This window comes from Thunnus thynnus, chromosome 18 (assembly GCF_963924715.1).
Source record: "Thunnus thynnus chromosome 18, fThuThy2.1, whole genome shotgun sequence".
Classification (NCBI taxonomy): Eukaryota; Metazoa; Chordata; class Actinopteri; order Scombriformes; family Scombridae; genus Thunnus; species Thunnus thynnus.
The window spans coordinates 4133886-4144802 of record NC_089534.1 but is presented as its reverse complement, the minus strand read 5'-3'; the positions used below and the strand labels follow the sequence as shown (position 1 = coordinate 4144802).

General features: G+C 37.0%; 1 protein-coding gene and 1 long non-coding RNA gene across 2 annotated transcripts; both read left to right on the top strand.

The window, feature by feature from the left end:
• The first annotated feature begins 35 nt into the window (after positions 1-35).
• Positions 36-4068, top strand: LOC137169670 (uncharacterized). Its single transcript, XR_010924510.1, has 4 exons — positions 36-244; positions 1402-1427; positions 2181-2270; positions 3370-4068. It is a non-coding gene; the product is annotated as an uncharacterized lncRNA (long non-coding RNA).
• A 2245-nt stretch (positions 4069-6313) lies between these two features.
• LOC137169875 (uncharacterized) lies at positions 6314-10349 on the top strand. The gene is made up of 6 exons (XM_067573285.1): positions 6314-6359; positions 7183-7491; positions 8348-8680; positions 8900-9004; positions 9091-9119; positions 9203-10349. Exons 1-6 carry the CDS (start codon positions 6314-6316, stop codon positions 9263-9265), a joined length of 885 nt encoding a protein of 294 aa, XP_067429386.1. The 3' UTR covers positions 9266-10349.
• Positions 10350-10917: the final 568 nt, after the last annotated feature.

Sequence of the window (10917 nt, the reverse complement as noted above, 5' to 3'; positions counted from 1 at the left end):
GATTGATCACATGTAAATCATAAACCTCATGCATTGTGTCAATAGATCCTATAGTTTAAGATGAGGTGTCACATGTTTGAGTATTTGTTTTGTAATGAATTTGATATCATTGGTTAATTGTATCCTCTGAACACAGGTCCCTCTCTTTACATCATCACTGGTGCAGTGGTCGGGGTGGTGGTGGTGGTGGTCGTCATCATTGCTGTCTTCATCAAATTCAGAAAGAGACACACAGTGACAGAAGGTCAGTAAAAAGAGCATGTACAGTATTTGTTTAAATATAACATGATATACTTAATACACAATATGAGTTAAGTGTTAAATGAGATATGATTCAATATGAGACTAGATGAGTAACAATTCAGCCTGAGCTATGGCTGGACTATGTGAATCTTTATTAAAATAACTTAACATATTTACATATATAACAACAACTATTTATTTTCAAATATCAGAGCATATTTCATTTGTGGCTTCCTGACTGGACTGTGAGCTGATTGGCACTGGTTAGACATCACTGGTTATTGTGTTTATTCTTTGTTTAATGTTCATATGTGATTCTGATCATTTATAGTATTTACTGAATATTGCAATTTGGTTGGTAAGACTTCCACAGTGTTGCATGAAGCTTAAGTACCAAAACTAGTAATGTACCTTGCACACGGATATAGAATGGTGATTTGAAATGTTTTTTTTGACTTTCCATTGTCACAATGTAAATGATAACATGAATACTGTCAACGCAATCGCCAGAATAAAAGGTTGGCATTGTACGTTTCTGCAAACCACGGATACGTTGAATGTCTACATTTCATATGTTGAATGTGTACATTTCAATGTTGGCCATTATCACTTGATAAATGATATTTTATGATGTGACAGTGCTGTGGTTAAGGTATCGTTGGGTTTAGGCACAAAAACCACTTGGTTAGGGTTAGGGAAAGATCATGGTTTGGGTTAAAAAAAAAACAATAAAATAAAATAAAAACGGCTGCAAATGTCCCGACGTCTCACCACAAACACCTGGTTTTATTGGTTGAAACAGGAAGGCACTGGTTTCCAGGTGGTCTCGAACAGTGCTCTCTGCTATTTTCCAACTGTCTTTCATCTGTCGTCTAACTAACTTTCTAGCCATCCACCAACCCCTCCTCATCCTAATAAGAAAGTCAGCTCATATTGATGTCATGTGAAGTATGTCACTTTAGAAATGTTGATATGATACATATTGTTGAAATGTTGATATGCTATGTATTAAACATTTTGAAACATACAGATTCAACGTATCAGTGGTTTGCAGAGGGGTACAATGCCAGCGTTTTATTCTGGCGATCAGGCTGATACTGTATAGAATGATGACATTTGAAGACTAATCTTGAAATTTTACCTTCCCTTTTGTTCCAGATTTTCCAAAAATAGTCAATCCCCCTGTGAGTAAAATGTATTTTCAAATATATTTAATGTGATAGACAGACACATAAGCAGCCTCTTGCCTGTTTCATGATGCTAGAAAATTAAATTACAGTATTTAAATCACACAGTAAAACTCTATCCAGATAACTCTGAAACCACCAAAGACCAAATCCAATTCATTTAAATGAATGTGGATTCTCTCGCTGCAACAGAGTAAATTCACATGATTGGATTTCAGTTTCTTGGTGGTTAACACCTGATGTAGGGCCGCCATATTATGTATCCCAGTCCTGGGTGGCTACAGGAGTGAAGCAACATGTGCCATTTAATGCTCATCAGTGCTGTAGAAAATAAAAAAACATCAAGGATTAAATTAACATCATGTATGTATGTAAAGTAACAAAATCTTGATTTACACTGAGAAGTGGTGATGAATTCCGCAGTCGACTCTATGTAGAATCTAAGATGGTGTGTAATTTTATTTTTCTTTCATCAGTTTCATGTAAAAACATTAGATCACCAATGATGCATATCTGTGCTCAGTGCTGCCACTGGTGGCCAGAAGTTGTACTGCAATAATACAGTTATTTAAAGTACTTGTAGTACTTGTCTCTAAGTAAGTAGTAGTAGTATTTGTCTCTAATGTAAAGCAAAGTTAAGAAACACATTAAAAAAGAAATGTATTTTCACATCAGGTTGGGAAACAATACTGCACTTGATAAATACAGGTGGGTAACATGAACTTTCTGTTCATACTCTATAAACCACAGGATCCTCAGGAATCTCAGGATGAGCCAGACGGCAGTCTGACCTATGTCACTGTTAACCATGCCAATCAAAAGACAACTTCCAAGAGAAAGGTAAGTGACCAACCCCCCCCCCCCCCCCCCCCCCGCCCCTTTATGTATTGTACATTAATAATGGTCCCATCAAAAATCTATACTATATTGCCAAAAATAAAAAAACACCTGTCCACACAGTTTTTGTACTTTTAATGTAGGGCAGTTTATGATGGTTTGGACTAGATCCTTGAGTTCCAATGAAGGAAAAATCTTAAAGGGGAACGTAACATGCTTTTTATGATGTTGGATGTCCATGTTAGACATGGTTAAATTTCCAAAACTTGAGGTGAGCATATGAAAAATGTGCTCTCTGCATGTCAAGGGCTTCAGCCTGCTCTGAACGCTTCATTTGCACTGTTACCTCTGCTTACCCTTGAATATTTTGCATCAGATTCAGACTCAGACATGTTTGGATGTATTTGAGGAGTTTCCATTTCAAATAAAGAATGAAAAAAAAAAGAAATCCTGCTACTACTGTTGGTTTATGTAGCTTCTGGAGCTAGCCAAAGCTTCTGGGAACTAACCAATCAGAAAAGAGAGGGCTCATCTAGAGGGGGGCCTTAAAGAGACAAGGGCTAAAACAGCCTGTTTCAGACAGAGGCTGAATTGAGGGGCTGCATAAAGAGCCAGTATAAGATAAATAAGGAGCTTTTAACTGTAAATAATGCAAAGATATTCCAGTAGAGCCCCAGAATTTAAATATAGACCTGGAAATGTGCATATTAGTTCCCCTTTAATAATAATGCAGAATACAGCAATATTTTAGTGTGCTTTCAACTTTGCGGTAACATTTTGGGAAGGGACATTTCCTGTTTCAACATGACAATTACCCTGAGCACAAAGCCAGGTCCATAAAGAAATGGTTTTCCCAGTTTGGTGTTGAAGAACTTGACTATGGCCGGCACAGAGCCTCAACCCCATTCAACATCTTTAGATAGATTGCATATTAATGCCCATGGTTTTGTAATGAGATGCCCAGCAATCATATACAGGTGTAATAATACAGTATATATTATGTATAATATACAATCAGGATTGTTTTGCACACATACAGTAGACAGTTTTGCAGTTAACAGTCTTCTGTTTAATAAATAAACCTCTGCTTTGTGTTATACAGGTGAAGGAGGAGGAGGTGACTTATTCTACAGTCAAGACTGCGGTGACGATGGAAGCAGACGATGATCCCAGCAGGATCTACAACTATGTCAGCGATTAACAATAAATGAGAGGAAAGAGGAAGAGGAAATGAGACTAATCATAATGTAGCTACATTCATAAATCCTGCTGAGTGTTTTCTGTCTGTAAGGGAGCGGACAGTAGGATCATCAAACACTGAGTAGTTGTTTCTAGTTTTTGTTGGACTTGCTTTGCTCTGCATTAAGATGATTGTTCTATTAAAGTGATGTAGAAGAATTTGGTGATCCATTACTTAGCCAGTGTATGATTTTAAATAGATGAAATTGGCAGCATCATTGTCTCTTATAACAAGTGAAATTACAAGTTCTAGTGATAGATTCCATCTTTTTAGGTAATAAATATTGACTAAAAAACAACGTGTTATTTCCAGCAGTTCAGTTTTACAAGTTGCAACGAAAAAATAATCACCATAAATAGTCAAATGAGTTCTTGTTCTGAGAAAATATTTCATAGCATCCAAATGTGCCCCACCGTGGGATTCAACATTGTAGGGGGTGGACTGTGAGCCTTTTTTTATTGTTTTTATGTTATTTTAACACATACATACTCGGGATGTGCAGAGAGCCCGGTATTCGTATTTGCATCTATATTTGTTATTATTATTATTTGTTCGAATAAATGTGGAAAAAGGCCTAAAAATCCTGTTTTTGTTTTTATTACGTTTTTAATTTTAGAAAGTTAAAAGTGTTACAATGAGTGTTCATGAATAAACTACCTTACGAAGGAGGTCCCCACACCGGGTCTCAAACTGGAGTCCCAGATCATAGACGACTGCGCTGACTACTGAACTAAAACTTTACTCATCGCCTCACTGCAGACAGACCTCTAACTATTTATACACCCATAAGACAGAGACAGTACAGCGTGTAACGTGTAGGGAAGAACTTCAAAGGCGATTATTGCTTTGCACTTTTCTTTTATTGCCTATTTTTTACAACCTAACTTTGTGGAAAGGAGAAGGGAAACAACAGATTATGGAGAGTCCTTTGGGAGCACTTCGCATGTGCCAGTAGCTCAGCTTTATCTCTGGTGAACACCCCCAACGCTGGGAATGATGTCCAAATTAGGAAATGTGCGTCATGTAGCAGTTCGATGTTGAGACCAGCTGATAGCCGTAACAGCGGAGGCTTCTTTAAGGCAGAAAACTCTCTGGAAAGCTGAAAACACACATCTGACAGATTGTACAGCTGTCATAGAATAAATTAAGAATCCTGTATCCTATAATACAGGTGCTGTATATATGCTTAGCACTCACGTGATTGGCTGAGTACTGATCATGGGATTGCAATGATTATTGACTGAAACAGCACTGTGGCTAAAGACACCACAGCACAAGTAAATGGATAGGTTCACGTCTTTTAAAGTCAATCTTAAAACACTCACATGTCCAATCTGTATGTACATTGAAACAGATTTTGGTCGCTGGAATGATTCCCACTCTACATACAGCTACTTTCTGACACTGTGTAATTGATGATGATGACATCAACAAAACTGTCAGTCACCAGAAATGAACAAAACATGACAATTTAAAACTGTGCACAAAAAGAAACACTTCAAACCTAAAGCAAAGTGGACAGAAATAAATCAGATTACAGGTATTAATACAATCACAAGTACTCTCAGAGGTAAAGGGGACATAACATGCTTTTTCCGCTTTTCTGTTATTTACATACTGTTATGATGTCGGATGTAAACATGTTAAAAGTCCGACGTGTTTTTCTTACCCATAAATGGCCATCCGTACTGTAGCCTTTGTTGCTAAGGTTGCTCCATACATTCTTCCGTGTGTTGTTTGTGATGACCACTCTCATATTTCTGATCTGATTTCAGCTTGAACATGTATGGATGTACTTGAAAAGTTGACATTTCAAGTAAAGAATGAGAAAAAGTAGTGAAATCCTGTGTTTTAGGTTGTCTTTACACAGTGTCCATAGCTGGCGCTTATCTGTAGAGGGGCAGCTCCTGAGATCTGGCCGATCAGAACAGAGTGGGCTCATCGAGGAGGAGGGCCTTAAAGAGACTAAGGAGCTAAAACAACCTGTTTCACACAGAGGCTGAACTGAGGGATTGTTGAAACTGTATATGTGGCCCAGACAAACTCTATTCAAGCCTGCTTTAAACTATTTCATTTAATTAAAGTTGGGGACAAAATTAACATAACTTAATGTGTTGCACCACTTTCTGAGGAATTTGCACAACTTGTGCAACGTGTACTAAACTAGAACTGAACCTTCAAGAATGACTGTACAAATACAAACAAACATCACAAAACTAACTGATACTCTGAGGCAATACAGGGGCTGTTCATGCATCTTGCAGAAATCCTCCGATAACAATCTCAAAAAGTGAATGAAAATAAGTACAAAAGTTCCATGTCCTCTGCTATAAGTGACAGATAAAAAGTATAAAAAGTAAAGCCTACAGACATGTAGGGGGAGAGGTGATCCTGAATTCCTTGGGAGAAGAGGACAACGCTTTTTCCTTGTAGGAGATCTCCTAGAGACTCTCTTTAATGTTTGTTTTTTGTATTTATTATTTTTGTAGTTTTAAATCGCTTGCTTTTTAAAACCCAATAAAACTGGTTTGTATTTTTATACAGTCCAACCAAAGCTCCTGACTCATGCACATCTCTGAGGTTCTCTGAACAAGTTTCTTATAATTCAGTTGTTCCGCTGTCTGAATGCACAACACACAAACAGAAGTGTTGTAACTCATTACTCAGTAGGACTTACAACAGGTTGGGTGGTGGGTGATGTTGTCATTTTTACTCAGAAAGTCAACCAGAAAGAGGAAACAGCTCCATCACAAACAGATCTGTAGCAGAGGAGAAACGGCAGAAAACTTCTGCCTGCTGACGGAGAATGACTCTACTGGAATTAATTCTTATTTTGGTGCTTCAGTTTGAAGGTAAAGTAGTGTTTTATTATTTAAATGTAAATTTTTGATTACTATTAAATAAAAGTTGTAGTGAAAATTGCTACTAGGAACTATTTGTCACTATTTTCCTGCTTTAGCTGCTCCTTTAATAATTTTTAATAACCTTTCTGGAATGTAAAAATGTAACAAAATATACAAATATCTGTGTGAGAAAATAAAAAGTACAGCAATTATGAGTCAGTTTAGGTTTAGATGTATTTTCAAATGTATATAAACTAGATCAAATAGTCTGTTTGCTCTGTTCTCTCTGTGGTTCCTTTAAAGGACAAGTTCACAATTGTTCAAGTGTGTCTTAAAACAGCAGTCAGGTGTCCATATGAACAGTGAAAGAGGTTTTCCTCGCTGTAATCATTCCTCCTGTTCATACTGGCTATTAAAAGATCCTTTAAATGTGCTTTCAATGTAAGTGATGGAGGCCAAAATCCACAGTGTGTCCACACAGTCATTTAAAAGTTGATGTGCAGCTTATATGAGGCTTCAGCAGTCTGAGTCAATCATATCAAGTGGATATCTGACACATTTACAGTCTTTTTGGCATCAAATTCCCTCTTTGTGTTTCCTCGGACAGTGTTTCCCTTTTGAGCTGCAGTGGAAGTATAGTAACAAAAAGAGGGACTTTGCCACTAAAAAGACTGTAACGTTGAAAGATATCTACTTGATTTGACTCATTTGGACGACTGAATCTTCTGCGATTCTGTCCTATAAACACCACCACTAGATGGCGTAGGTAATGTAAAATGCAGATGATTTTAAATGTTATGTGTCATTTCTTACAAAACGTGATTTCAACCAGGCATCAGTGGAGCAGACATCTTTCTCTACCACAGACCTGGAGATGAGGCCATTCTGCCCTGTGATGATGTTTCCTCCTCTGACAGAGTTTGTTCCACAGTTAACTGGCTTTACAGCAGAGATCTGTCTCCGACATTTGATCTGGTTCAGAATGGAAATGTAGTGAAGAACTCAGCCCGAGCTGCCAGGATGAGTCTGGACACTAACTGCTCTCTGGTCATCAACAACATTACTGCTGAGGATGGTGGTTTATACACCTGTCAACAGAGAGATAAAGGGGAAATTAATGTGCACCTAAGTGTTATGACAAGTGAGTCTCATTTATCACTGAGATTAAAGAGTTAAATTATGTTTAATTCAAATGGCATGTGGTGCCAGATGTTGTCAGCTGACAGGAGCACAGAAGTCAATCTCTAACCAGCTACTACACCTTCACCCTGTCCACCCCAACTCTGTTTCCAAGTTCAGGTGGAGGGTTCAGTATGACAGGGCTCTCCCAAACTAAGGGGGAGTAGAAGTAGAGTATAAACCCTCCTTTTGAATGGTGACACAATGCTGGGGTGGTCAGAGGTGAAGGTGAAAGAAATAAATTATTATAAGTGTACAAAAGATCAGTACAGGTGATACAGACATGAAAATATCTGTTATTTCAGCTGTTAATATTTTGTCATAAATATGTATTTGCTTCACTTTTAGTCACACAAGGTTCAAGGGATGGCAGTGTCCATCAGTCAGGTGGTCTGGCCACTTTGGTCCAGACTGAAATATCTCAGCAACTATTGGATGGATCACCATGACATTTGATACAGTCATTCATGTTCCCCACAGGAAAAATTAAAATAATCATTGTGATTATCTGTTGCCATCACAAAATCACAAATTCAATTTGTCCAATCAGACATTCCCCTTCACCTCAGTTTTACTTTGTGTCAAAGTCATGCACATATTCTTATTCATGGAAACACCATGGATAGGTCCTGATTCAGTTCAGCTCAGTTTTCTTTCATTTCACTTCAGTTCTTTCTAGTCAAACTGAATTTTCCCCTGATATTACAAGTTATATGTTAAACCAGCTACATTGACACTATTTAGGTAAAAACATGAAAAAAGGTAAGGAAAAGCAGCTTTTCAGTGGTCAATTAACAGTTTTTACTTTTTTCTTTCAGTCTTGCCATCTCCACCAGATGCTGATCCAAAGAGAGACGGTAAAGTCACATTAGATTGTTCTCTGCTGAGATTCAGAAGCCTTGGTTGTCGACCGAACAGCTTCCGCTGGGTGGATGAGACAGGCACTGTGCTGCTTGGTGAAGGTGTCGGATACGAGTTCATCGGACAGACGAACTGTGTTTCTGTTCTGACTGTGAAGCGTCAGAGTGGCCACAACAGGAGATACACCTGCCAGTGGATGAATAATAAAAATAAAGTCCAGATAGAGGCTCACTACACACCTGACTTCACAGAAGGGATAAATGATGATCAGCCAGAAAAGTCCAGTACAGGTAAGATAATGTTCAGCCTATCAGATACACTGCTGGGTTTGAAATGCCAAAAAGAAAACTGCCTCTAAGATTTTGAAAAGGTCACATGTACAAGTATCTTCACAACAGCAACATTAAAAAGAGGAAACAGTGTTTATTTTCCACAGATACATTATGGTTATTTTGTTCTGCAAGGAATTCAATATTAGTTCAATGATTAACTGGCATGTTTTTCTAAAGGATGTACCACAGATTGGTCTCCTCTGGACTACGTCATGTTGACTCTGCGTATTGCAGGACTTCTCCTGATTACTGTAATTGTTGTTCTTCTCATCAAAGGCAGAGGTCAGAACATAATTTTGTATTCATTTTTCAACATAAACCACCAGAAGTTCAGAATTTAAACTACTATTCTTTTATTTCTTTTCCAGGGAACAAAACACCACCTGATGAAAACAACGTGAGTTTCAAAAAAAAAACTACAACATTTTGTACCCTTGAAACACTTTTTCAGAATCTCACATGTTGTTTTGTATTTCACAGGTCCATGACGATGGCAATGAAGTCAAGTATGAAAATGTAGAAGCAACTCCTGCTGCTACCTGACTGCAGTGATCAACAACCTTAATATCAACATAAAAAAAGTAAAATGTCATTTTACATGAGTGATCAAAGCTTTGAGATAAAATGAGAGTTTTTGATATTTTTTACATTTACAATATAGATTTAAGTGCTTGCAATTTAAAAAAAGTCACTTGTGTTGACAAACCAACAAAGAATTAAAGCCAGCTCTGCAGCTTTACTGAGCTTTTTGTCTCTTTCAGCTCATAGTTTTAGTTTCAGGTACATTTAGTTTCAGGTTCAGTCAATTGATCAGGTGACAGAAAGACTCCAACTGGATGATATTGTTGCTCTGTGTCTGCTGGAAGTGTAAATAGGCCACCAATTGACAGCACAATATTTAGCATGTAATAAAATATGATGAGTAATACAACTGTACATTGTTCCTAAGAGTGCTTTCTTTACACTCATTCTTTGCATAAAATATAGAAATAAGGTTACATACAGTACAGGATTTTTATATGTTTTTACACTGTTGGACGTTTTGGCAATGTTCATGAATATGTAAGTTTAAAAAGGGTTTGTGTTATGATGGTTTAAGGAAGCTACATGAAGCTGAATTCCTTCCTCAAGTCAAACTCTTCAGAAGCCAGTTTTGCTTTAACCAAAGTTGAGAATGTTAAAAAGGTAGACTACAGCTTTACTTACACAGAAATTAAATGTACAGTTGGATAAAAATGTAAATGATTCTGTCATGGGGGAATAAAATACATTATGTCCTCTGGATACTTTGATGGTAGTTTGTTGCAAAAACCCCCAAAACAACCTCCCACTAGATGGTGCTAATGGTCTTTGATGGCTCCATGTCCCAGTAACAGACTGTAGTTATAGTAAGGTGTACCTCATTCAGTCTGCATCAGGATATCAGAACAGGTGAAAGTTTGGGTCACTCTTTATTTTACAGGTTCTTTAATTTTATACTAATTTTCTGAAAATGTTCTGAGTAATTTGTACATATTTAAAAAAAACATATTTAAGGCATTTTACAGAAAGGGTGGTGCAATTTGGTACAAGTGTTGAGTTGGTAAGTGTCCACTCATTATATTTGGGTTCATATGTAGTTGTTAATTTGCAAAAATTCTTAATAAATTAGACTCTTAACAATTATTTAACTGACAGAAAATAATTTTCAGTGTGTATTTTTTTGTGTCAAACGTTATATTAGCATATTTTATTCCTTCTTAAAAACTCCATAATGATCGTATTTCCCATATACTAACAAATTACGTAACCCTTTCAAGTTTAAGATTATTTATCTGTATAGCACTTTTCATGCAGTAGTTGCAACCCAACGTGTTGTACACATAAGAAAAACATTAAAAATAAGAAACATTTAAAATACTTCAAATCCATTAGAAATAAGAAAAACATTAAGATACTTAGAGATACTAAGAGAATAAAACATGAAAATATATTAAAAAATGACACGTGAAAGTGCACAAAGTGCAATAGATGTAGATGTTGGGGAGGAAGTTAATTGAAGGCTAGTTTGTGTAGGTGAGTTTTTACTTGGCCTCTAAATGTGCTCACTGAGGTTGTCTCTTTAATTTCTGCTGATAAAATGATCCATATTTTGGGTGCATAAGAAGGCTGCGCCCCAATGTTTTCATGGGTTTGGTACTGTGAGAGCAGCAGCG

Excerpts from the sequence above, each read along its gene's own strand:
- LOC137169875 (XM_067573285.1), top strand. The coding sequence starts at position 6,314 with ATGACTCTACTGGAATTAATTCTTATTTTGGTGCTTCAGTTTGAAG. Across the intron at positions 8,681-8,899 it reads GCCAGAAAAGTCCAGTACAG|GATGTACCACAGATTGGTCT; the intron begins GTAAGATAATGT and ends GTTTTTCTAAAG. Across the intron at positions 9,005-9,090 it reads TCTTCTCATCAAAGGCAGAG|GGAACAAAACACCACCTGAT; the intron begins GTCAGAACATAA and ends TTTCTTTTCCAG.